This window comes from Calypte anna, chromosome 4A (genome assembly GCF_003957555.1).
Source record: "Calypte anna isolate BGI_N300 chromosome 4A, bCalAnn1_v1.p, whole genome shotgun sequence".
Taxonomy (NCBI): Eukaryota; Metazoa; Chordata; class Aves; order Apodiformes; family Trochilidae; genus Calypte; species Calypte anna.
The window spans coordinates 34,646,029-34,673,402 of NC_044248.1; the positions used below are offsets into that span (position 1 = coordinate 34,646,029).

Consider the following 27,374-nt stretch of genomic DNA (forward strand, 5'->3'; position numbering starts at 1 on the left):
AGACAACACCCCAAAGGTGAGCTGTTCCAGTCACACTCACACACGAGTGTGGGGAAACAGCCCACAGAGCATTTTCTCCCTCCTGGAAAGAGCAGCATGATGCTGCCTCTTCTGCAGACCCACTGGCTGGAGCACAGCTTGGACCAGAGGCATATGGGGTTTTTTGGAAGAAGATGCACCCAGAAGGGATAATGCATTTTATAACTGGAGGGAAGAAGCTTATTAAACAAGCATTTGGCTGAAGAACTTAGACACACGGAGGTGATGAATCTCAAAAAGATCAACATTTTCAAGGTAAATCATAAAGGTCTGCACTTTGAAGGCAGAAGATGCAATTCCTGCCAATATGGGTGCTGGACATGATGCTGCTGTCACAACTGAGACACAGCTGCAAGTCTGATCCCTCTCAGGAACCAAGTAATAAAAGGTTACAAGTATAATTGCCATTTTTACAGTCCTGAGCCAGGGCCACTGCACTCACCCACCTCTTCCATTTGGGGAGCTGACAAATTTCCTACTTACAAGGGAACACTGCACAAAACACTGTTCTGACCTTTCAGCAAGAATTCTTCCTTCACCACTCAAAGGCTGATTTTACCCTGCTGGATGTAGAACATCAGCTCTACAACAGCTTATGAGGTAAATCCTCCCCTTCATCAAATTTTCAGATGCTGTTTTGAGCAGCCCACTTTTTAAAATCCCCACAAAGCTTAATAGACTTGCTGTGATGAAACTCCTGTGACTTTGTACATTTGTTGAGAACACCAGTTAAAAATCAACAACATCAAAAGAAAATCCCTCTACCCAGCAAAGAAAGATTTTTATTTTAGCATAAAAATAGAGAATAGGGTATTGATACAGCAACCTTTCTGCCTTGAGCACCAGTCTGCAGAATTTTTTTTTTTTAAAGATAAAATTCTTTTTTGTTCTTTTTTTTAGAAGCAATTCAGAAAAAGGACTGGGCTGCTTCTTCAATTTAGCACTTGTTTCTCAACCACAAAAAGTTAGCTGATCACAGTCATTTCATATTTTTTTCTTTTGCTTTCAAGAAGTTCCTACCAGGAGAGGTGAGGCACAGAGCACACCCTGGCCCTGCATCCACAATGCTGAAACATTTCATATACACACACAAAGACACAGAGACAGACACAGACAAACACACAGACACAGACAGACACAGACAGACACTGCTACTGAACCCCTTCAGGCCAGGCCCATGAGTAGAGCATGGAAAACAGCACTACTGGTAACAGTGGGAATGGGGAGAGGGAAAAGAACTCACCATGCCCTAGGACAAGCTTTTAAAAAAAAATAAATAATTTTAAATCTTAATTTGCTCATCAGGCATTTACAACAGCAATGAAGGAGGAAAAAAGGAAAGAGTTCTCTTAAACCTGGATAACTAAGATTTAACAAAATTCCACAGCCTTGGCTCTAGCTTCCAAGGAAGGTTGTGAGGTGAAACAGGGCCATGTGGAGGTCAGCAGGTGATGCAATGGTGGCTACCCAAATAAGTCAGGAATGAAAGCAAACCAGAGAGTCAGCTAGGAAGCAATGTGACCCCCCCAGCCATCGTGGAAGTGAACTCTACAGTAAACAAGTGAAAATGAACCCAGAGAAGTTCCTGAGGTGATTTTGTTAGAGGTACAGTTCTGGATTTTTTTTTTTTTTTTCCTTGGAGCAGCCCAAAGCAGTCTGACACAATGAATGCATCTCACAGCTTGTAGCTTAAAGGTACAACTTTTCAGAAGCATCTGAAGGATTTAGGAGCTTAAATTGCCCAGCAACTTCCACAGAAATTGACCTTTAAATAATTAGCCTCTCCTGGAGTGTCTTTGTTTTTAAAGTGTTATTTTTGCTTCCAGTCTCTGAGAAAGCACGTATCAAAATCAGAACATGATTAACTGGAGCATCCCACATTATGGAATTACAATGAGCAGGAGAGCTAATGTATGCACAAGTGTTGGTTCTGATTTCTGTTTCTTCAGATTTGCTGGAGTCACTGTTAGTGTCCTGGACAAAGGGATTTAAGGCTTTCTTGAACTAAGCCCCTTTTTATGTAGGCAACGCACTGGAAGCACAATTATGCTACTAAGATAAGATGAAATGCAGTGGTGATGCACCAATTCATCATGTTTGGGTTCTTCTAATGAAGCCCATTACTCACAGAAGAGAAATTCCTCACGCAGTTAGTCACCAGCAGACAGCTTCCCTGCTACTCCTTCCTTTCCTACAGCCAGTGAATAGTCTGGTCCTCCCCTCACTGTCCCAAAAAGTGCAATATTAGGAAAAGTCAACACCTAAATGAAAAGTAAACAAGCAGTATTTAACTTTCCCTTGACCAAACAAATTAACATAACAGAACAGTTTTCAGGAGCAAGCCAACCTTTTTCATAAAAAACAAAACAAAACAAAAAAACCAGCCTGCTGTCCTTTTAACACTACTGAAAGATACTTCAGTAAGATACTGAATACCTTTCTTCACCTTATTAAAATAAGCATAAAAACCAACTACATACTAATTGCATAGAAACATTTTGTCTTGTACTTTGTGCAAATCTGACTAAATAAGGCATGCTTAAGAGTTTAGGTTGCAATGCAGCAGTTATTGAAGAATGCTGAGAAACTGCAAGGAAAATTCCAGGCAGTCTGCAATCCACATCCACTTACACAGCTCATTTGACTTCAAAGACCAACAGCTGATGGCTGCAGATCTGTCTGCAACATAAGGCAATGTGGTATGTGTAGGGTCCAGCACCTGCTTTCAGCTAGTCATGGGTTTAATACACATAAGGTCACTTGAATTCAAAAAACCTGAGGAGCCAGTTAAAAAGAGGGCTTCAGATGTGGATTGCTAAGAACCCAGTTTTGGGGGGAAAAAGAAGGGAATGGGGGAAGATGACAAAGCCAGGAAGAAGCACAGCCCTTTGCATAAAGGGGTTTTGTGCAGATTTTGTATGTAGCTTTATACATATTTTCAGACCCTGAACTGTCCCCACGGGACAATGTTTTTCCAGGCAAAATGTCTCCTAACCAGTTATCCAGAAGAGTATTTCTGGAACAGAAAAGCAAAAAAGTTTTCCTCTCTTAGCCTCTCATACAGCATCTATTGCAGAAATGAAACAGGAACCAGTGATGCTAAAAAAGGGTGGCTGTGGAAAGAGGTGAAGTAGAAAACTGCAGTAAGAGCAATATAAGAAATATTTTAAATAAGTTATGTAGCACAGAGGGAAATTATAAGGCCTAATATAAGGTAACGTGGAATAACATGTTGCCTCCTTCTTCGCCCTCCAAATCAAGTATTTTCAGGATATATTGAAGTACAACCTTCTTTTGTAAGCAGCTTTGCATGAAAAAAAAATTGTTCAAAATCCAGAAGCTTTTCAAAAGCACGTTTAAAAACCCCACTAATAATAATCCTCAAGATCCCCCAGTATTTTGTAACATAAAATGGAATGTTCCTGGGCAAGAGCTGCCAGCTCCTTCAGAAACTCTGGGAAAAGGGCAGCAGCAAGTACAGCATTCTTCACGTGTGCAGGAAGGCTGGGATGAGCCAGTCCTTTCTTTCCTTTATGTCCCAGGAAAGTCTGGAGTACAGCTGGGTAAGCTTCAGAGAGGTTCCTTCCTTTCCCTGTGTTGCTGCTGTGCTGGGTGTTACCTACAGCCAGAAAGAGAGGAGAGTAAAGAAAAAGGAAAAACCAGTGACTCAGTGCATTAAGAACACACAGTATTTTGTAGAGTGTTCAAACCCAGTTTAAAAAGAGCTGCAGTTTGCAGTACCCAGACCATGTAGGGAGATACTCCACTAATCCAACATTATGAAGTTCTATGTGCCATGATTCTATTGCATTTTTTATTAGCTGTCTTTCCCCAAGTTATATATTATTCAGTTCCAGCTCTGATAAGAGAAATCTGTGGGCAGAAAAGGAGTCCAGGGAAAGAGTAATATGGATTTATCTTGTGAAATAGCAGCATATTATCTATCCATCTAGACACAGCAAGGTTGTCTTCATTTAAATGATACTGTGCTCTAGCACTCCCTCAGATCAAAATATCATTTGGACTTAACTTCTCTCTCTCTTTCTCTATCCTCTCCCCATGAATCATCCTGAAAACAGGTCTGAGGCCAAGCTATCACACTTCCATGGGAATTTGAAGAGAGATGGAAGCTAAAGGAAAAAATATTTGAAAATTTGATTTTTCTACATCTGTAGGTCCCACGAACTGCACTGAACTTTAACTCCCTGTAAAGCATCTGAACATTACAAAAAGAGCAAGCAAAACCCAGCACGTGTTCTGCTACGTGATCTCTGCTGCCAGAGTTCAGATCAGGGCTCAAGCATCAGAACATATGGAATTACAGTGACAACAACACTTATATTTCAATCAATTGCTCCTTGATTCAACCTGAAGCAGAATGTCACTTTAACTAGATGATAATTAATGTAGTGAAACTAAAAAGGTGACAAAATTTAACACTGATGAAAATAAGTACTTTACAAAGAAAAATTAACCTGCAGAACTTACTGCCACAGGATGTCATTGAGGCCAGAAGTGGAGACAGAAAAAATCCCATTGAACTTACATGTTGTCATGAGATGCATAAGTAGTTCATTAAAAAAATAAAGGACTGATGAATTAACACCCATACTGCAGATGAGCCAAAAGCTACACTGGTGCATTAAGAAGACATTTCCCTTGAAGTGCACACAGTTTCACCCTCCTGTAGTTTCCCTAAGGTGCTGCAGAATTACTGTATACTTCCAAATACCCAAAATGAATTTTCACCTTAATAATCTAAGAGTTCTGCTTTTCTTGAGTTTCAGGAAAAAAGCCCTCAACAAACCTTTCCAGCTCCAGACTTATCAATCATTCATATTGTTATTCTACAAATTTCTATATACCAGAGACAGAGTACAGGAATTTCACTTCTGCAGGAAATTCTGACTGTGGGAGGAAAAACATCTTAAATTATGAATTACAATGAAAAGATTAGGTTTCAAGCTTCCCTTGAAGATTCTGGGTTTTAAGATTTTCTAAAGTCAAAATGTTTCATAATTAATATTTTAACTTTTGCAAATAGTTTAGCCAATATAACCAGAATGCTACTACACTATCAAAGCTTTCCTTTTTTTTTTTTCAAATCTTCCCTTAAAAAAAAAAAAAAATTATACAGTTCCCCCAAAAGATTTTGATTTAGATTCAACTGCTTCGTTGGGAAAAAAAAAAAGAACAAAACCCACAGAAAGTTGGTTGAAGGACAAGTTTTTCCTTTGACCAGGATTATCCACCTCTTTCTAGTGTGAGGATGCAAACTGAATCATACAATTGAGAAATTGAGAAAATGAGTTCCCTGGAGATAGTTACCAGAGGCACTGAAAGCAGGGCAGCATTTTTTATAGGACCTACATCCTGACAGCTCTCCTTACCTAACCAGAACCCAGGCCAGTGTGCAAGGAAACCACACTCTGCTACAAGCAGTAAATAACAAATCATTCATTTCTGCTTGAACACCTTCAGAGGCCACCACTCCCAAGGCAAAGGAAATGCCCTGGAATATTTTGGGTTTACATTTGCATTCCCCATTAAGTCTGGCTTCCATTTTTCAGGTATGGATTCTGTAGGAGGCCAGCTATGCTCAGACCTGTAGAGAAAACTTTTGCTACTTCCATCTGGGGAAAAGCCCTCAGAGAGCTGCTGGTTTGCACAATGCTCAAAGGTGGCATTCAAGCTAATGCAAAGAAATCCTACAGGAGCTCCTGGAGTTCCTTTTCCTTATTTTCATTTACTATGAGTGCAGCAGTTCCTGCCTTGCGCTTCTTACTCAATACAATCAACTACTGTGAGCTGACAGACTAGTGAGCCAATGTGCCCCAAGAATTAAGAGTTTGATTACCTGCCTCACCAGACCTGCTGGGAACCACATCTGCAGTTACCCAGACATCTATTTTCTCTCCATCCATTAGCCAAGAGGTGCTTTCTTCACAGGAGTTGCCACAACACAGAAGCAAATGTACCAACAGAGTGACTGAGCAGCCTTGTTTCAAATTCCTAAATAATGACCAGCATGAGTCTACCTGACAAATTCTGAAGGCCACAGAAGAAAACTACTTAAAAACAGGAAGTATAAATAAATGCTATTGGGAATGCATTGTATAAAAGTTCTTATTGCCAGCACTTTAAAAAAAAGGACACTGAATGTTGCCTCTTAATGTCATCTCCCACATACTAACCATACAAATGTGAGGCTTTCTAAAGTATGGCATCAGAATGTAGAGCCTAAAATGTTACTGGCACACAGCTCCTTACAGCAGACACCTTCCACAGGCTAAGTCTTCAAGAAGCAGCCTTAGCAAGACCATACTTTTACAGACTAAACGTACTGCAAACCTTAGAAACACATACTATGCTGACTAGAAATCAGATGTATTATTATTCAGAGCCTTGAAGAATGCTTTCCACACCTCTAGAAATGGAGGAAAAGTATCAACATTTTCACAGAGGTATAGGCAGAGGGGGTGGTTGTTAATCAGTGATGAGTGAGCACACTCCTGTAAATGCAGCCTCTCTTGAGCCCTGGTGCTGAGTCAGCTCTTACTCACTGTTGTCACTGCTCTCACCAAATCTGACACCTTCCCATCACGGGGGAAGGTGGCTTTTAAGGGAAACCTGCACCCAACACTGCCTGCTCAGCAGCAAGCTGAGAACAAGCACATCTTCAGGGCAGGGCCCCAACTCTCTCAGCAGCCTGGCTGCATCAGGAAAGGTCTTAGAATTTAAGATTCTTCATTTTGCCTTTTTTTGCTAGCTTCCCCCATGCCAGGGTAAATACTGGAAGCTGTTGAGACAGGTGTAATGTTGCTGTGCTTGAAGAGCAGCAGATGTTACAGAAGTCCCCTGGAAAGCTTGTTGGGATGATGCCCATTTAGCTCCCCACCACTTCCCAAAGTGTCCTGCCTTTTGCACCCACCCACCCACTCACCCTTTATTTTTGTTGTTTTGTTTTTCATTCAAGAAAGCACTTTCAAAATTTTCTGGCTAGTATCTCTCTCCTTCAGTAGTAGCCCAAACCATGATGCTGTGCTTTATTCAGTTGTTGCAGTAACCAATTCATTCTGGACTTCTGTCCTCCCTAACATTTATCAAAAAAAGAACCAATGACTAGATGAAGGTCAGGCTAAAAATAAAATGAAATCATGCACATATGCCATCACTCCTCATGCCTTGAAAGCTGGTTTGTTTATGGCCAAACTGACAGCAAGCCAAGAGATGATTTTGTTACTCCTTTAACCAGACACTTTCTGTAGCAAACAAAAAGTTCTAAAGAGCAAAGAATATCCAAATAGTTCCATTTACTATGGCCTAGCAAGCACTGTCAGTTAAGGGTACAGAAGGGTGCATTTGGTTAATGACCACACCTAATGACCACACCACATCTACTTTTAACCATTCTGTAGAGAATGAGAGGCAGTGAGTCATTCTACCCAGTGCTCCTCTGGGTGTGGTTAACATTTACCTTTGGTTAGCAATTCTTCTGCAGCATCAGACATGTCCACACGAAAAAGTAAGTACTGCTGGGCCTCCAGGAGAAGACCTGGGAAGTCTTTTTCAATTGAAGCAAAATGTTCAATTTTATTTTTCACAGATGCCAGCACCTGCCAAAACAACAGTAACAATTAACTCCTTTCTCCTTTGCTCCCCGTGCAGCCACAGACTGTAGAGTCAGGCTTTCTCTAGCTGCATTAAATTTGAGTTACAACAACAGTTATGGTCATACAGAATTTCCAGTCCGTTGCTCAAATGCAATTAAAATATCAAAACGAGGTGAGAGGCTCTCAGACTGGTGGGAAAGCAAGGGGAAGAACTGAAAAGAGCTAAAGTAAGGTTTAATGAGACACCAAAAATACTGTTCCAATGGGCATGACTTACACTAGTGGTCAAATACCTGATAAAGTGACCGCACACTGGGCTGAAACACCATGTTGGTGTTGAGCAGAAAGGAACGGAGGAGAGGCTGTGGATAGCTTGCCAGCTGAGTAATGATCCCAATCAGCAGCAAATTAACATGCAAGGAATTCTCCAGCATGTTCTCCAGCTTCGACAAGACTACGCTGATGAAGGGCCCTGCAAGAAAAGGAAGAAGCAATGCTTTTGTTTTCACAGAACAAAACCACTAAGATCCAGGAAACAGGCATTTAAAAGGAATTTTTATCATCATAACCAGCCAAATTAGACCTCCCACATGCCCATTAAAGCCATCAGGGAGGAAAACCAAGCTGTACCTGATCAGACAAAACAGACTTAACAGAAGTGTTAGAAGCTTTAGTGAGTAGAAGCAGTTTTGCTAGCTAGCCAGAGAGCTTACATTAATGGCTTCTTTAAGATGCATAACTATTACCCTTTACATGTACCAATAAGAATTTAGCTTGCCACATTATGGTTTACTGCTCTATTCCCCTTGAAGTTAATCAGAACAGTACCACTAGTTTCAGTGCAAACAGAAGCTGCTCTTTTTGCTCCTGTTGGGCTTTATTTCTATGCAAGGACTGAGCAGAATAAGTTATAGCTAGATTTCCTGGCTTATCAAAAACTGTGGTGTTCTAAGAGTATGTGACAATGCTATGTTAAACATAAAAACCAAGGCCTACAATAGATCACATCACAAGCCAAGGCATTTTCAGTGCTGCAAACAGTCACATGAAGCAGAGAGGACACTAAAATAGATTTAGAAGCAAAATTATTCCTAGATGTAGGCTTTATTACAGAAATGCCACCAGTATATAAGAGGTTCGGTTTGCTTACTCGTGCTGCAGGACAACCACTGAAATACAGAAGCATTTACCATGAAAGTACATAAACGCCTGGTGCTCAAGCTAAAGAAACCTCTGCCAAGCTGAGCATGGCTTTAAACAAATACTACACACATATCATTATATGACACAGCTGGTGAGGTTCTTCAGGTAGTCTGTAAGCATGTCCTAAACACAAGCAGACTCTTAGAAACATCCCTCATTCCACACTGAAGAATCCCTGGGTGACACAGAGTTGTTAACTTTGAATATCCCACCCTGATCCCTGCATGCCACGAGCATTTCTAAGTCAAGTAGCTGGCCACAATCCCCCCTCCCCCCATTCCAGCTTCCCTCAGCTAGCAAATGGCAGCCATTTGAGCTACCTGGGAATGGTTTAGCCCAGTTTTATACATCTGCTGTAAACTGCATGGCTAAAGCAGAGGCTAAAGCAGTTCTGGGCCAGCACAACAGCAAGGATCAAATCCTAAGTGCTTACACTGCCTTCACCCAATAGAGCATCACTAGAATGATGCTACCATGTTTTATAGTGACCATGAGTACAAAGCAAGGACTCCCTTGAGACTGTGCTAATGCCAGCACAGCTGCTCACAAGAGGAAAGCTCAAGGGGCAGTTTTGACAAGGCTCTATGTGGCTGCTGCCTTTCAACCACATCAGCCATCAGCATAAAGACTGTCATCACATCTTCATAGAATCATAGAATCCTAGGGGTTAGAAGGGACCTCGAAAGATCATCTAGTCCAACCCCCCCCTGCCAGAGCAGGGCCACCTAGAGTACATCGTGCAGGAACGTGTCCAAGCGGGTTTTGAATGTCTCCAGTGAAGGAGACTCCACGACCCCCCTGGGCAGCCTGTTCCAGGGCTCTGTCACCCTTACAGTAAAAAAATTTTTTCGAATATTCAACTTGAACCTCCTGTGCTCCAATTTACACCCATTACCCCTTGTCCTATCACTGGTCATCACTGAGAAAAGCCTAACTCCATCTCCCTGACACTCACCCCTTACATATTTGAAAACATTGATGAGGTCACCCCTCAGTCTCCTTTTCTCCAAACTAAAGAGACCCAGCTCCCTCAGCCTTTCCTCATAAGGGAGATGTTCCACTCCCTTAATCATCTTAGTAGCTCTGCGCTGGACTCTTTCAAGCACTTCCCTGTCCTTCTTGAACTGAGGGGCCCAGAACTGGACACAATACTCCAGGTGCGGCCTCACCAATGCAGAATAGAGGGGGAGGAGAACCTCTCTTGACCTACTAACCACACCCTTTCTAATGCACCCCAGGATGCCATTGGCCTTCTTGGCCACAAGGGCACATTGCTGGCTCATGGTCATCCTCTTGTCTACCAGGACCCCCAGGTCTCTTTCACCTACACTGCTCTCCAGCAGGTCAGCCCCCAACCTATACTGGGACATTGTGTTGTTCTTCCCCAAATGCAAAACTCTACACTTCCCCTTGTTGAACTTCATCATGTTTCTCTCTGCCCAACTCTCCAGCCTGTCTAAGTCTCTCTGAATGGCAGCACGGCCTTCCGGTGTGTCAGCCACTCCTCCCAGCTTAGTGTCATCAGCAAACTTGCTGAGGGTACACTCTATACCCTCATCCAAGTCGTTGATGAAGATATTGAACAACACCGGTCCCAGTACCGACCCCTGAGGGACTCCACTAGTCACACACCTCCAACCAGATTCAGCCCCATTGACTACAACTCTCTGACTCCTTCCTTTCAACCAGTTCCTGATCCACCTCACTACCTGATCACCAAACCCATACTTGGTCAACTTATCTACAAGGATGCTGTGAGAGACGGTGTCAAATGCTTTACTGAAATCAAGATAAACCACATCTACTGCTCTTCCATCATCTATCCACCTAGTAATTTCCTCATAGAAGGCTATGAGGTTAGTCAAACATGATTTACCCTTGATAAAACCATGCTGACTGCTCTTGATGACCCCCATGTCCTTGATATGCCTGGAGATAGTGACAAGAACAAGTTGTTCCATCACCTTTCCAGGGATGGAGGTGAGGCTGACCGGTCTATAGTTACCCGGGTCCTCCTTCTTGCCCTTCTTGTAGACTGGGGTGACATTTGCTATTCTCCAGTCCTCAGGCACCTCTCCTGTTACCCATGACTTACTGACATCTTGCAGGAATACCCAATGGAGTGGCCCCAAAACCTTCTACTGAGTTACTCATGTCCCAACATCACCTACTGTTTCCCCTCTCATGTTCATGGAGACATCTTCACAGAGCTCCTGAGGACCACAGTGCAGCATTTCTACTCTATCAAGAAGAACTGAAGGAGGAGGAGCTGAGATCTATCACTGTTCCTCTCCTCTAGATGAGGCTTCAAAGCTGAGTACATAAAGCTAAAACTAGAATTTGTTACATGTGCTATATATAGCTGAAACAAAAGTTACCAACATGCATTAAAAAATTTCTCTGAGGCAGAGTGACTTCTTCCCCCAAGAAATTATTGGAATGAGAATCAGAGGAACTAAGCAGAGTTTGCAAACCTTGTAAGAAACAGAGCAAATGGATGAGAAGTCAAAAAATTATTTCATTCCTGACTGTACATCTCTATGTGTCCATGGCATCAAGCAACGATTGTGGGAGAGGGAAATGAATATAAATTCTTGATCCTGAACACCACATTCTTTTTTGTTCAGGGGGAAATAGGGATGATAGAACTTAATGCTTTTAAATTTGACATAGACACAACAGGACATTTTCTTCCTAGATCCATAGGCCTGAGGAGAACATCTCTGCACTGCTGACACTTACTGGGTGTGGGAACCTCAGTCTGGTTATTCAGTTCTGCAGGGAAAATTACCCCACAGCAGCATCCCAAAACACTGAAAGCAACAAAAAATCCTTATCATACCCATCTGCAAAATTAATATAGCACTCCAAATAAAATATATTATTATATGGAAATACACTGCAATCTCAACTTTTCTGAGGTACTGTTATGAAAACCTCCTTACTAAGATCTCCATTATCACTAAGATCACTAAGATCTCCATTAAAGCAAGGAAAATAGCCTAAAAGTAAAACATGCTGTGGATGAGGAGCAAATAGCAAGGCTCCTTGTGTTGTTTCTTTTTTGTTTTGTTCAATTGTGGTTTTTTGTGGAGTTTTGGGGTTGTATTTTTTGGTGGTTCGTGTTTTTTTGTTTGGTTTTTTTTGTGTTTTTTTTTTTTTGTTGTTGTTGTTTTTGTTTGTTTGTTTGTTTTTGAGAGGGGAGAGTACACTGCTGAGGGGTTTTTGGAAAAGAACAAATGGAGGGAAGGACTCCGTGAAGAATGAGAGACAGGGACACCATTTTTGAGCTACATTTGACAACAGATAATGGGAAACAGAAAGGTTTGAATGTGATTAGCCTCTGGTACAAGGAAATTGCCACCCCAGAGAAAACAGCAAATTGACTGAAAAACAGGCTGAGTTTTTTTCCACTAAGAAGCAGCGCCAGGCCTGCTGGCCACAGCTGGCCAGAAAGAGCTGCATTTCAGTGCTCATGCAGTAATGTTTTCCCCCTCCTTTCAAATGAATGAGAAGCCATCTTATAGAGGTTTTGTTTTGGATGAGGAAACCTAGATACAGAATTATTTTTTATTATTTGCATTGCTGTGGTATCTAGGAGATCTAAAGATCAGGAGCCTGCAGTGCAAGGAGCTGTGCAAATACAGATGAAAAGCCCACTGTAACCTCCGGTAGCACTTGGACAGCCTGAGGAGACCAAGCTTAAGTTGCTGCCTGGCACAAGATAAAAACACACGCCAAGAGCGAGGGCAGACCTGGGCTGGGTGGAACAGGATGCCGGGGCAGAGCATGGAGCCAGGCACGGACAGACCTGGCGTCAGAGCTGCCACCTGGTGCTGAAATATGAAACAGCAGAGGGGAAAAAATGGGCAACGCAATACCAGAGCCACAGCGTCAGAGAGGAAAGCCACCAGAAAAACACATCATTTACCCAGGCCTGGTAAATTTGAAGTGTTGCTCCAATATGCTTTCAACTGCAAAAGCTTTCTCGGGAATGATGACATATAAACAAGTCAAGATTTTATGGCCAACCTCCCCCTCTCCCCCCAAGCAACCACTGTTTGTTGTCACCATATTGATTGCTTTGCTCTGCTTTCATGTGGGATCTCTCACTCTCCTTGGACCAGTGTCAGCTATTTGGGCTGAACCATGTTTAGTGCCAGGACTGTTCCTTGCTCCATGCTTGTGCTGTGCACCACATGCTGTCATCTTGTTTAGCCCCCTTTAATCACCCTGCCTTCCTGTACTTGTAAAGTATGGAATTAACAGGACATTCCACCTGTAAATGGAGTACTCTGGCTCCTCAAAGCGTGCCTGGGAGAGACATCCTCTTTTGGTCCAAAGGGAGATGGCATGTTCTCTGCTGAAGGGGTATCTGCTGAGAAATTCTCAAAGTCATCCTCTTCTTCTGCAGGAGAAACAGGGTCAGGAGTATCCAGCTTCTGCTTCTCCAAGCTTGCACTGTTTGGATCCAGTTCCTTAATAATTTTGTCATACTGTGCAATGAAATCCTCACCATCTGTGCTCAGCAGTCCTACACTTAAGTTATGATCTGCCTCCTGAGGAGAAAGCTCCAACTTCAAGTCTGGCTGTGGATCAATCTCAATCATTTTCTGGTCTATTTGTTCTTTCATTACACCTTGAGTCAAGCTTGAATTTCTCTTACTGTGCTCATCATCCAAGTCCATTTCTAGCTGGGTCTTTGCAATAGGCCCATTAACTGCCGTTTGTCTTTGGACTTGATGTTCTCTGGCTACATTTAAACTTTTCTCCTTAGAGTTATCATCTGGAGCATCCTTCTGGGCATATAACCTGTAAACCATAACATCATCCTGAAAGTCTGATTCCTCTATGTAAGATCCTTTGACGAGCATGATGGCATTTTTCTTCATTTCTTTAATGTGTTTTGGTGGCTCTGCAGGTGGCTGCATCTCTGTGCTTCCCAGATCATCATGCGTTTGCTGTGAGCTCACATCAGAGCCAGGAGAAATCCCTGTGTCATAGCTATCATCCCATTCTAGCTCCAGCTGCATCTTTTCACCAAATGGAGTTCCTTGAGAGGAACTGCATGTGCTGGGTGTCCTTTGCTGGAGCCGAAACATGGGGTTTTCCACATCTGTGCTGTTCTCCTCAGCAAGCGTTTGGATAAAGGTGTCCGGATCAGGGTTTATTCCATCATACAAGGCAGACCAAACCTTGCAATCTTTCAGACACTGGAGGATGGCTTCCTGAGCTTCTGCCAGGTACTGCAAATAGCTGATGTCCACAGCTCTTCCATATTCCACAATGCAAGTAGATTCAGAAGAGCGTCTACCACAATCTGTAAGTAAAGGAGATTACTCACACCATGACGTAAAACAGCCCAGAAGTTGTCTATCTAATCTTTAGTCCCAATCATCCAATAAGGCAGGAAGATCAAAGTGTAAAGATTAAGAGTTTTGCTCATTAACATGCAACTTGTTTGTATTGCCAAAGCAGAGCTGTAACTTATCTGTGAGACCAGCCTGCAAACAAACCATAAAACCACTTTGCAGCAAGAGCTGCAGGGAGATATCTGTACATTATTATCATGAAGGCATAAGCAAGTTGGATAGCTGTTATTATAAGGTTTCGATAGACCTGGTCACAGAGAAAGAATTAATTAATCTTTTCAGTCCAGGCTTGCCTGGTTTATTGTTGCCCACTACATTTCCAGTCCCTCCCATCCTTCCCCCAGGTACTCCTATGAGCTGCTGCTGAATCACTCGGCTCATGATTTGGTCTTCTCCCAAGTACCATTTACCTTCAGTTTGTGCTGCTTTTGTCCACAGAATGTAGTCTTTTCCTTGGCTTTCCAGTGTCAAGGTGATCCCAGTGGAGCAGCAGACTGGTGTCAGGGCAAGCAGTTTTGCAGCAGATACAGAGTAGCAGTCTCTCTCTTTCACAGCACACCTCTGGCTCAACATCATGTGGTTACACGGGATCAAATACCTGCAACAGCAGGGTCAAGCATTACTTCATCAGCCTTTCATGTTGGAGAAAGCAACAACATACAAAATGCCCTTCCCACCTTTCTGGCCACTCTAAATTAAAAGAAGCAGTAGTAATCTTGACAGTGATCCATGTTTTAAACCTCTGAAGAGCATGAAATGCTGGCTCTATATTGCAAAGCTACTGTTTGATGAGGAACTGCCAAGTTGAGCAGAGGTAGGAGATCACTCACATCAGAACTGGGAAGTGAATGATCCTTTGCAGGTCAGAGCAAACTTGCTGCAAGAAGGGATGCAAGAAGTATGGGGTGAGCAAATGTCAAAGGCCAGCAGAGTGGTTTGGCCCTGCTAGGTATGAGTTCTGTCTCAGAATCTTTAATTTATTTCTTTTCCTGGGAATCAAGAGAGACATGTGCCAGACAAGCAGTCAGCAAAAAGGAAGGGAGGGTCATCAAGGTGTTCTGCTGCAGCAGATAACAGAGCTCTCAGGCAGAGGAGGGAAAAAGCTACAGGGAGAATTCAAGGAATAAAGGAAAAACAGTCTTGTGCTGAACTTCTTTAAAGCACTTCTGTTAAATTTTAAGAGATCTTTATTAAAAGCCTCAGTGTTAATGAGAAGTTTTGCAATTTAAAATGCAAACAAATTTAAGGATTCCTTAAATAATCAAAAATAAGATTAAATACAGCATTTTACTGCTGTTACAGTAGCAACATACTTGAGTTCACTGAGATCCCAACAGCATTCCCAGGCACAACACCCAGAGCTATATGGAATTTCAGCTTAATGCCTGTGGGCAGGGGGACAAACAAGTGTCTGAAACATTCATGTGACCTACAGTGCTAAAAGTTCAATTTAGTTACATAAATATTTCCAGATAAATAATCAGTTCTCATCTACTACATACACCAAAACTGTAAGTGGGCATTCTGAAGCAATGCATAGAACTATCAGTTAAAAGTAATTTAGCAGATTTAGTACATTACACAACATTTCAAGAACCTGAAGCAGTCTTGGTGAGAGAGGACTCACAGAGGTGGGTAACAAGAAGGAAAGTGGAAGCTGCAAAGAAGTCTATAGCCTGGTATCACAGTGTATAATACACTAGAGAATACAGGCAGGAGAGAAGAATTATACATTTAGAAGCAGTGAATAAGCATTTTGTAGGTGATAAATATATTCTTAGCTGCTCTTCTCTCACTTTTATAGAAATAAATCACAAGAAAAATCTCTTGGCTCCTGAAGATCGTGGGATGTAAATCACACTTCTTCAGGTCTGGTAGATTTTTGTAAGGATCATAAATATTCTTATCTTTGTAGTTTCTGCTCTCTTGGGGAACCCCTATCCAGCTCTGCATGCATAGGCAGAGACTGTACGTCCCAGAATTAGGATAAAGAGTGGAAAAAGGAGTTAGGGCTTTACCTTAAAACTAGCTGTAACATCACATCTTCACAATGCAAGCCAATGAGTGTTCTGAACAATGCCAAGGAGACCACACAGAGCTGGAAAATTATAGAAATTGTCAGTTTTTCTTCTGAAAATTGTACCTTTCCAATCTTCCCTGCATTTTACACTACAAAATGGGTCTTCCAGAACATCATGCTTTGTAAGACACTGTTAGTGTGATATTTCATTTGTAAGCACTTCTATGGGATTTTTTAAATGTTGTCTAGTGCTATACATGTTATATTTTAGCAAAATACAATCCTGAATTTTCCTTCAAATAAGGTATTAAACAAGCAGCAATGTGCCAGTCTTCAATAGTATTAAAATTTATTAAATTAATTTAATTCAGCATTAAGTGAACGCTGCAACTTCCAAGACACTGTGTTAGTTTTTTACCTCTGAAACAGAATTTGAACCAGCTAAAGGCCTTTTCTAAAAGAAAAGTTCTAAACTATCTCAAGTTTCTAATGCTTTAAGTAGAAGAAATTATTAATGATTTGTGCATTAAGAAGCTTCTATACTTAATGTACTGACATAGAGCAGGACTAAACACATAATTTTAAAAACAGAATCTTCACTATATGAAGTGTTCACAATCCCTCCACTACAAGTCTCTTGAATGGCTGGGAACCATAAGAAGGCATCAAGATCCTTTCTGTGGGACCAGGAAGGGAAAGAAGAACAGGACTACTTGCTGGAATTTCACATTTGACTTTTTGGCACAAGTCTGATCAAATGTATCCCTAACTAGGTTTTCTCAGTAGTCAAACTCAGTAGAGACAAAAGTCACAAAAAGTCAAACCCATTCTGTGATTGGTATCTCACTTTCACACAAGTTTTAGGACAGACTAGAAACATGGACTTACTTCTACAGATTGTTTTCAAAGAATCATAGAATTGACTGGGTTGGAAGGGACCTCAGAGATCAAGTCCAACCCTTGATCCACTACTGCTGCAGTTACCAGACCATGGCACTGAGTGCCACATCCAGTCTCTTTTTAAATATCTCCAGGGATGGAGAATCCACTACTTCCCTGGGCAGCCCATTCCAATGTCTGATCACTCTCTCCATAAAGAAATTCTTTCTAATATCCAACCTAAACCTCCCCTGGCACAACTTGAGACCGTGCCCTCTTGTCTTGCTGAGAGTTGCCTGGGAAAAGAGACCAACCCCCCCCTGGCTCCAACCTCCTTTCAGGGAGTTGTAGAGAGTGATGAGGTCTCCCCTGAGCCTCCTCTTCTCCAGACTGAACATCCCCAGCTCCCTCAGCTTCTCTTCATAGGATATTTGCTTGAGTACCTTCACCAGCCTAATTGCCCTCCTTTGGACCTGCTCCAGCACCTCAATCTCCTTCCTAAACTGAGGGGCCCAGAACTGGACACAGTACTCAAGGTGTGGCCTCACCAGGGCTGAGTACAGGGGCAGAATCCCTTCCTTGGACCTGCTGGCCACACTGTTCCTGATACAGGCCAGTCACTAATTATGCATACAACACTTTCAAAGCTATTGCACAGTAAATTTCTACCTGCCAGACATTTGCCAGACTGAACAGTTATTTCCAGCATGTAGAAGCCTGAGCTGTAAGCTTCCACTGGTTTTCATGGACCACAGCACCAGCATTTCCCTGCCTCTCAACAACTGTTTCCTTGGCCACATCCTCCTGCACTGCTCTCTCCTAGAATCAGAACCTCACAGCTGGCTTAGACTCCAGGATGAAGCTGACTCCTGTGAGAATTATTTAGCATAAGTTGATTATTTGCTGGAGTTTCAAATTTCTGTTTAAATCTTGCCTCTCCTTCTAGTATGGAAACTAAAATTTTTAATATATGAAATTAATTCCACTTTTCAGTAGCTAACAAATGAAAAAGATTAGAACAAAATAAGGAGGAAGCTACAGATAGTTCTCAAATTCATTTTTTCAGTTGCTGAACAACCTTCACAATTTGTTCATGATTAAATCCAGCATCCTTCCTGGGCATGTCTTCTCCTCCACACTATGGAATTTCCTCCCTTTCTCTGCAGGTGTTTCCCTCACTCCCCCTGTTAAAATGCTCTATTTTAGCTCTGCAGCAGCACGTTGCTATGTTCCTCTCTCCAGCCCACATTTTCTTAATAATGTCAACTTCAAGACTTTGTTTCACCATTTACAGTTCTCTTTCACACCAGGGACTCAGCTTCCCTGCAATATGATTGACTGCCAGTGGTGATCAAGACCAGATTAATGCATCTATTTCTTAAAAACATATATATATACATGTATGTATTTTCCCTCATTTAGTAGCTGTATCAGTGGAAGAGTTAAACAGCAAAGTGAAAAGGAAAATTTTCTTAGACTGCCTTCCCTAGTTTGGTCACTGAATGAACACCTGGAGAAGAACCAGAGAAAGGCAAAAGCAGAGACAAGAGAACAGGGAATGCTTCTGACCCAGCTTCCAGTGAATCAAAGTAGAGCTCAAACTTGTTGCCCTGCCACCACTGCCACTGCTTGTACTTGGAGCCAACAGGAGGGTGCTAGATAACCCAAAGATGTCATGTCTACAGAAATAGATGGAGAAAGTAAAAGGGCAAGAGAAGAACAAATAACCAGAACTGGAGTTCTTAACAGGAACAGGAATTTAAGAGCTCCACAAGCTTTTGGAAGAAGATAGATCCTTGCATGCAAGGTGTTTTATCCAGGGAACAGACATAAATTCTCATTTCCTCTGACAAATGTACTCTGAGCCAAGTCTAACTTTCCAATATACTGTGAAAGTTAAAAAAAAAAAAAAAAAAAAAAAAAGCTAGTGCCTTAAATTTTCCTATATTTAGGAAGTTTCAGTTTATGGGGAACCATTTGTCTTTGCGACCCTATTGCAAATCAAGAATCATCTGAAGAAGTAAAACTAGTCTATTTTTGTATCTAAAAAAAAAAGATTTAATATATGTTCAAGAGACAAAGAGGATAGTATTTTTACAAGTCCTTTTGTCTGCTTGTCTGTAGGTAAGTTTAATCCTGTTCATTATTAATAGGTATTTTCATCAATAATAACACATGTAGCTTTTGTGCTACAGAAACACAGAAGGCTGCAGTTCTGGCTTTTGCACCTGGGCAAGCTATACTGCAGAAAACTCATTTAGGATCACAGAACCATTTCAGCTGAGATCCTGAGTTGTTCAGGGCTGCAGAAGTCTTTACAATTCCCATCTTGTTTGCCTATGAGACAGTAATTAATGATTAGCAGAGACAACAGTTTGTACTGACAGAATCTCCTTCTGTTTTCAGAATTAATCCATCTTAGAGATGCAGTAAAAGCAGAATATATCCATATTTGCATGCACTCACATTTCAAAACAAATTTCAGATTAATCTACTGTTCCTAATATACAAATTTAATGCACATGCTGGTGTTCTGCCTTCTCTTGTACCTGCACTAAAGCAATATTCTTTATGTCAGCCACAAAGCTGTGCAGCACACAAGATTCAGCCAAGACTGCCAGCCAAACAAGGTTCAGAAGGGTAGTCCAGTGCAACAAGTAGTCATTTTCTCTGCCAGAAGATCCAACTGTTAGCAAAGGTAACTTTACTATTGTCAGATAGCTCTCCAGCCACTGTGGTGCATTGTGCCCAGGCTGAGAAGGGGCTCACTGCAAATCTGAAGTAAACCTCACTACACAGGGGAGTGAAGGCAAAGAAAACGCAGTCATCTGATCACCTGAGCAAGAAAGCACCTTCTTTTAATCAAAAAAGAAAGCAGGCAACATCACAGTTACATATTACAACAATACAGACTCAATTCCTGAGAAATATATTGGCAATGCAGTGATTCACCATGTGAATCAATTTGGAGAAATCCTCATGGGGCTCCCATTGTCTCCCACGGAGGCTATTGGAAAATGCACAGTGCTTGGCAAAGTTCCAAAGATCAAAAATGCTCCTCACCACAAGCCTATGTATGGGTCCCAAGGTGAGTTATCTATGGCAGCACTAATTCAACAGCATCCAGAATCTGAATCCAGACTTCCATAAATCATCATCCCACGCTATCTCACCCCACACATTCATCAGCTTAGTAGAGTGGTAGCTAAATGTCATCACACAGGAAAAAATGAGGGGGGCGAAGAGATCGCACCGGTGGGTGTGGGGAGAAAACTCCTGGTTAAACAGATCCCCACTGAGTATATGCAATCTCTCATGTAAATATTTAACCTACATCCACGCAGAGTATCCAAACCTCCTGCTGCCTTACCCGGAAGGGGGTGTTGATGCGGCTGGTGAGGGTGTCCAGGATGTGCACATTCTCGTGGCGGTGCAGCAGAATAAAACGGAGGAAAATCTTGAGCAGGGCTGGCTCTGAGACACTGCGCAGAAACAGATCCAGGTATGCAGTGGTAGCCATCACTTCTTCCACGGTCACCTACAAGCAAAAAGCAGGTAAATGCAAGCATTCCACCCACACGAGACAGCTGTGCATTCTCTGCAACCGTATGCCTGGCAAAAACTCTGAAGATCTCCACACACAGCACTGCCACAAAAACATCGAGGTCTTTTCCTTTACATTTTGCGAAGCGCATATTTCTGAATGACTCACAAGCATTTTGAGCACATTTCTTACTTTGCTTGCCCAGGAAAAAACCCAAAAAACCTCCCTAAAACCGACACCCCAAATCTCACACATACTGCAATCAAGGAGCCAAATCATGCTAGAAGCTTTCTACGACCTTCCTGCCCATGTCAGCTCTTCTGCATCACACTTCTGTTTTCCTTCAGGAGAATTTCTGTTATCCTTCAGGAGATGTTATGAATACCTGCATCTACCACTTTATTAAAAACAACTGAGCACAAAGTAAAGTACAAATTAGGTTTGGTTGTAGAAATGTAAAGAAAAAATCCTCAGCTATCCAGAATTTTGCTATCCACAATTCTCCTTCTTTTTGTCTTCCTGCAGCTCAGTTCCTCACCTCAGTTTTCAGAAGGAGTATGCACATATATACATGCAAACCCTAAAATCTTCACTACTACTTGTGTTTCGAAATGCAGTTCAAATATCCATATGACATTTGCATACCATAACCCACACTGCTCTCCTTATGGAAATCCTTTGGAGCTTATCTATTCATGGAGTGCACTGGCAAAGCACAGAGAATTCCAAAAGCCACCTCTGCACCATGCACCAGTGTTGCAAAGTCAGCTTTTTAAAAAATAGTTACCTAGGAACCTAATAAGCTTAAGTGCACAAAGATAAACCCTTAAATACAAGAACCTGCCTATATGAAAGGAAGTATTAAACATCTTTTGTTTACCAAACTTAGCAGGATAAATGGAAAGACTGATTTTATTAAAAAAAAAGAATCAAAGCTGTCACATAAGAGCTAAGAGGATTTAGAAAATACTCAGAAGGGCAGCAGTTACGTAACATGCTGTAAATATTAAAATTCCTCTTCCATTTTGCTGCATGTTAGCCACGTACACAGCAATGTTCATGCTGCCAATGTTCTCTTTAAAGCATTTATTACACAAGCTGCTTCTGGCTGGTTACACAGAACACAGAAATGCTGCATGCAGCTTGCAGACATCATGGAGACCCATGGACACCAGTGAGGAGAGCACAGAGAAGCTCTGAACCTAAGGTCATTCTGGGGCTTTGTTTGAATACTTAGCTACACCATCCATATGTGAGTGGGATACTAGCTCATTTTGGGACTAGAAAAAAAGTGAAGTAGTAGTTTTTCACCAGGATGGAAAATAAGTTCACCCGCTGGATTTATTGCAGTAAGGTTGGTCAAAATCAAGCACTAAAATATGACAGTGAGAGGAAATGAATGAGGCACATTTCCACAGGATCTTTCAGCTCTTAAAGACTAAGTAAGCAACAGCTTGACAGATTTTCAAGATTTGCAGCTGTATGTTCAGCAATACCAAAAGAAAAAAATAAGAATATAGTTCTTTCACATAATAATATCTACTAGCATATATTCCAACTCAAAATACAGTTTATGAATTAATTTTTCCTCCCTTCCCTACAAGTGTCAAGTGAAAAAAGAATAAAAAATTACTAGGTTGAGCACCCCAAAGTTACAAATTACCAGCATTAGGACTGTGGCTACAGACATAACTCAAATTATGTATTACTGTAAATATGATAAAAAAAAACATGCCTATGCACACATACACTTATCTAGAGGACTACTGCCACATTTCAACCAAACAAAAAAACCCAAAAAACCTGCTCAGGAAAGAAGCCAGGGTTGTGAAACCAATCTCACAGGGTCAGAGATTAACTTTTTTTTTTTTCTTCTTTTTTTTTTTTTTTTTTCCTTCTGCAATAGTCAAAAGGTGAGCTAAAAAAGAAAGGCTTTCTGATTAAAGCTGTTAACTGCTACCCTGAGAACTGACTTTTTTTTTTTTTTTTTTCAGCAGCAAACTGTAAAAAGCAAAGCCAAGGAAATCCATCATGTGATATCATTATGATAGCATTCAGTTCAAAGAGTTTAAACCCTCTTGCCAAGGAAAGGCCAGGCCGAAGAAATACATCATTATGTCTCTGTGTCACTTCTCCTTCATCCTTTATAGGGAAAAAGAAGCACATTGTTGGGCTGTAGGTTTTGCAGATGTTCACTGACAGCTGAGGAACTGGCCTATGTATATGTATAAAATGCCAGAACTGTAAATTAAAGAACAAAAAGCCAGCAGATACACCAGGGCAGTGATCTTTTTATGAAATGGATGCTCTCTGGATAACTCATCCTACATTTGTATCAGTGAGAGAAATGCACATGCATTTCAGAGTGTGTATCATGAATGAAACAAAGAGCAGAGAAAGCCAGCTAGAGACTACTTTGGAAATGTTCAGTTCTGAGAGGATGTTCATTGCTCCTAACAGCCTGGGGATGAGGCAAAAAAAGAAATTATATTTATCGTAGACAATACCTCACTGAGAGCACAAAACAGAGCTGGAAGCACCAACCAATGATTAATGATGGCCAAATAGATCAGAAAGGAGTTACTTATAACCTTGTTAAATCTTAATTGCTTGAACTAAGGTTTTATGTGCAGGCTGTTGCATTACACTTCATTTTTAGTTCTTCTTGGGAAAGAAGAATCTGCTTTATCATTTCCTGAGAATGAGGGAAGAAGACTAAGTTTTGTTAACATTTGAATGGATTTGTAAGAATCCTTTTTCATTTTTTCCCTGGCTTATCCACAACAGTCCTTCAAACTTTTGCATTAAAGGAATCAAGGATCTATTTCACAGTTCACTGTGCTACACTCAGAGCAGGCAAGCTCACACTCTACTATTCCAGTGCTATCATGTTCCAGAAGTTTCAGAGCTCTATCTCTCAGTCAGACTTTGTGGCCAACTTGTCCACATGAACCAGCCCAGACACCATCCTTCTGGATCCTCACAAGATCAAATCAAACCAAAATACTGCTTTTCAGCATTGGAAATGAAAGCCACGTATGCAGCTTAGGGAAAGAGAATTAACCTGGCAAGCAGACATCTGAGCTTTTACAATTGTATTTATTTTGCCAATTTACATTCTGGGTTTGCTTCTCCCTTATCTGAGAGTAAGTGTAACTTTAAATATTTGAGGCACCTCGAGAAATACTCAACAAGATTAATTTTAGCTCCATGAAGCTAATTTTCCTTTTACTCAATGGGACACATTAACCTGTTCTGAATGAACCCCTAGAGAACTCACTTTTTTTGCAATTAACCAGAGAAGGATGTTGCAAATCAGTTACAGTAGGCAAAATCCAGCTTTGGCAAAAATCCTTTTAACTCTGTAAACCCTTTCTACAGATGGCATTCATACATAATACATTGAGTACTAGAAGTGAGACTTGCTCAGTTTGGGCAGTTATAATTAAAGATCTCTGTTTTCTCAGTTTTCTAAGTTACCAAAGCTACACTGCTAAGCTTCATTCACACAACTTGCTGTCTGTCTCTCCTTAAACTAATGTCTCATGAGACAAAGTAGGGGAAAGTAGGGAAATCCTTTCTAATAAATTCAAATCAGTACCTTAGGTAAATAACAAAAGAACAAATGTTCCTAGAGAATGAAACATTTAATATCCATGTCAAGCATGTGACTACAGTCAGCTTACAAAACGTTGTAAACATAGAGAAATTGGACTGTAGTAAAAGTAACTTAGCTAGTCCCCAGAACTGAACATCTTCGAAATTTTGATAAAAAGCAAGCCAAAACTTTCACACATCCACAAATCCAATAATTTTATTTGAAAATTCTTTGCCTCTAATAATTTCAGTATCTAGAAAAATACCATGAGAAAAGGAGATTAATAAAACTAAGGCATGATATTTTTCTAGAAAAGCCTTTTGCTAAGTAACCAAATGTCAAGCTATGTTTTTATGAAGATATTGCAATATTACAATCCAACACTGCCACAACCACAAAAATAAAAATCAACAAGCAGCATTCCTTGCATTTGGTCCTTTCTACTAATGGTAAAGACTAGAGAAATCTTTGCTCCTAAGAAAAAAATTGTAGGATTGAAAGTGAAAAATGAGAAAAATCCATACCCACTGCTTTAATTAGACTGGTATTCTACCAGTTCTATTTTCATTAACTGTACTTGTAACAATAACAAATTGTTGCAAATTTTTTTCAGTATACATCTAAATGTTAACATGCACATCTAAAGATACAATTTAAAGCCTCATCCACATGTTTTTCTTTAAAACAATCCGTTATTATAGATCTTTTTGAAGATGTAATCTGCTACAAAAGGGAATGAGAGATATCACACTGATATTTGATTAGAGATGACTGAAAACAGAAAGACACTTTTAGCCTTCTCTAATTATGTAATAATTTCTAGCAAATTTTTTTCTTGCCTCCTCTGATGACTGATTAGATGGTGAGGCTGAACACTGTAAAAAGATCCAGCTTTTACAAGTCACTGTGCCAAGTAATAGCAAAGAGCCAGAAATTACTGTCATTGTGAGTTCAGTTTAATATATTACACTCACTGTGTTAGACCAATTGCACTGGTTCTTTATTACTGGCTATTTTCCCTTGGGATCCACACAATATATTTTCTAATTTACAGCTTCATGCTCTCTTACAGGAATATCACTATTATGATTACTCCTTTCCTTCTCTACAAGGATTTCATATTGCTTATGAAGAGACCATAAATGTCCTTATTAGAACTTGTCCTCTAGATCCATGAGCAACTTAAAACTGAATAAACCCACCCCACTGATAAAAAATTGCAACCATGCCCACTCTCTTCTCCTTTCTATTCATTTCCAGCTTCTTGCCCCCTTCTTATACAGGCAGAAGGCTTCATGCTTCACTTCACTACACAGTGAATTGGCTCAGGGAATTGATTCAGGTTAAAACCATCCAGGAAATAAAGGTGAGTTTTAACCTCACTCAGTTTCCCATATGAATACTTGTGTTGCCAAAGAGAGAGGCCACAAGCAGGATGAGGGAAAGAAGTTTGCACACTGAAGGAAAACCAACACTGTTTCAACTTCCCTCAGCTTACTTTAGTCAACTGGTTCGGTTTATGTCAAAATTCATGTTAAAATTCAACTCAACTACAGCGTTTGATGCAAAAAGTGAAAGGCACCTTTAAGATGTAACCTCTAAGTTTTGTATCTAATGATGGACTTCTCGAAAGCAAGAGACTATTTAAAGTTTTCCAGTAACACTTACTGTGGACATTTTTACAGCAGCCATCTAAATGCTTTACAGTGAGATGAAAGATGGTATTATTTCTAAATGGGAACTGACAGCATTGTAGGATATTTATAAAGATGCTCTTTTTAATCTGTACAGTATAATTTACAGGTCATTTCCCACTAGCTGAGCTGTGTAATCACCAAGTAAGTATTATTGAATTAACACAGTAGTATACCACGTTAGAGGTTTTCATTTAGATGGGTTTGTATCCAATAGAACTGAGGTCCGTTTGAGGGAACCATGTCAGCACTTCCACAGAGCAGTTCTGACCTGACCCACAGCAATGTTTTACACTGAAATGCTGGGAAAATTTTCCATTATTCTGATTAAAACAAGCCTTCAAAGTAGAAAAATAATCATAGCTAGCAATTAAATGCCATGTAGTAAAGCAGTAAATGCTAAGACATTAAAGTTGCCTTTGTCATGTTATTTGCCAAATTGTAGCACTAGCTTCAATAAACTGAAATAACACAAATTATATAAACTCATGAGGTTCCAAATAGCTACCTTTTCCCCTCACTCGCTGAACACCAAATCAATATTAAATCATATGCACTTACAGTAAAGAGATGCATATAACAAATCTGAGTTGTAGCAAAGGTAACATAATCTTTATATATGCCACAGTGTGGCTCCTAATTATCTAGCACATCGGTTTGACTGCAAAACAAACAAACAAACAAGCAAACAAATAAATGAATAAAAGTCTTCTGAAAAAGATTTCACTCAGACATCCACAGTGATGCAGCTACCTAAAGAGTAAGGTAAATAAATCCTTTCTACTTCCAAGTGTATGAAGACTTAAGGCAAAACTGCCTTCAGCAGAACTGGTTAAAACCTTGGGTTATTCTGGTTTCACTCTGGGATTTCAATTAGGTTTTGACTGAAGAGAACATGACTCTTGTTTGACCACTTGGACCCTTGTACAATTTGGCCCTAGAAGACATTATATCTTCTTTTTGAAAGAGCTCCAAAATGTTCATTTTTAAAGTGAAGCAGGAAATAACCAAAGAAACGTGCCACAGAAATTTAATGGTATGGCTCTGTGCATCAGCAGAATTACACCTTCTCAGAAGTATTTTTTTCCCAAGCACCAAAACCTATATAGCATACAGAAATACATTGTTTCAAGTTGCAATGGATATGCCATCAAAAAATACCAGACTTAAATTAAGAACAGATTCTGCCAGGTAGTCTCATTTTTCTTGAATCCCAGCCACTTACACCAGAAAAAATAAAAGATGGTTTGAACAAGAAGTTTTAATCATCAAACAAATATTATTGAACTAACACAGCAGCATACCATGTTAGATAGGTTAGTGTGCAATAGGATTGAGGTCCACTTAGCTGTGTATCTTCATGGACAAAATATTTTGTACCTTCTGCTTTTAACAGGATTTGTACAGAAACA

General features: G+C 40.6%; 2 protein-coding genes across 6 annotated transcripts in view; one reads left to right on the forward strand and one right to left on the reverse strand.

The window, feature by feature from the left end:
- The window catches only part of GATB (glutamyl-tRNA amidotransferase subunit B), a 59,580-nt gene extending 47,855 nt beyond the window's left edge, over positions 1-11,725 (forward strand). The window contains exon 14 of one of the 2 annotated variants that reach the window (XR_003987510.1): positions 11,554-11,725. The gene's annotated coding sequence lies outside the window, so the exon portion shown is untranslated. Of the gene's footprint in view, positions 1-5,966; positions 6,138-11,553 lie in introns of those variants that run through there. The other variant, XR_003987511.1, reaches the window with a different exon arrangement.
- FAM160A1 (family with sequence similarity 160 member A1) overlaps positions 1,351-27,374 on the reverse strand; it is a 94,528-nt gene continuing 68,504 nt past the window's right edge. For all 4 annotated transcript variants that reach the window (XM_030449583.1, XM_030449580.1, XM_030449581.1 and 1 more), the window contains 7 exons: positions 20,497-20,664; positions 16,246-16,325; positions 14,638-14,825; positions 13,135-14,175; positions 7,946-8,124; positions 7,517-7,655; positions 1,351-3,658 (listed from right to left, as the gene is read on the reverse strand). In XM_030449583.1, the coding sequence (XP_030305443.1) occupies positions 3,408-3,658; positions 7,517-7,655; positions 7,946-8,124; positions 13,135-14,175; positions 14,638-14,825; positions 16,246-16,325; positions 20,497-20,664 (2,046 nt within the window). In that variant the 3' untranslated portion in view covers positions 1,351-3,407. The remainder of the gene's footprint in view (positions 3,659-7,516; positions 7,656-7,945; positions 8,125-13,134; positions 14,176-14,637; positions 14,826-16,245; positions 16,326-20,496; positions 20,665-27,374) is intronic.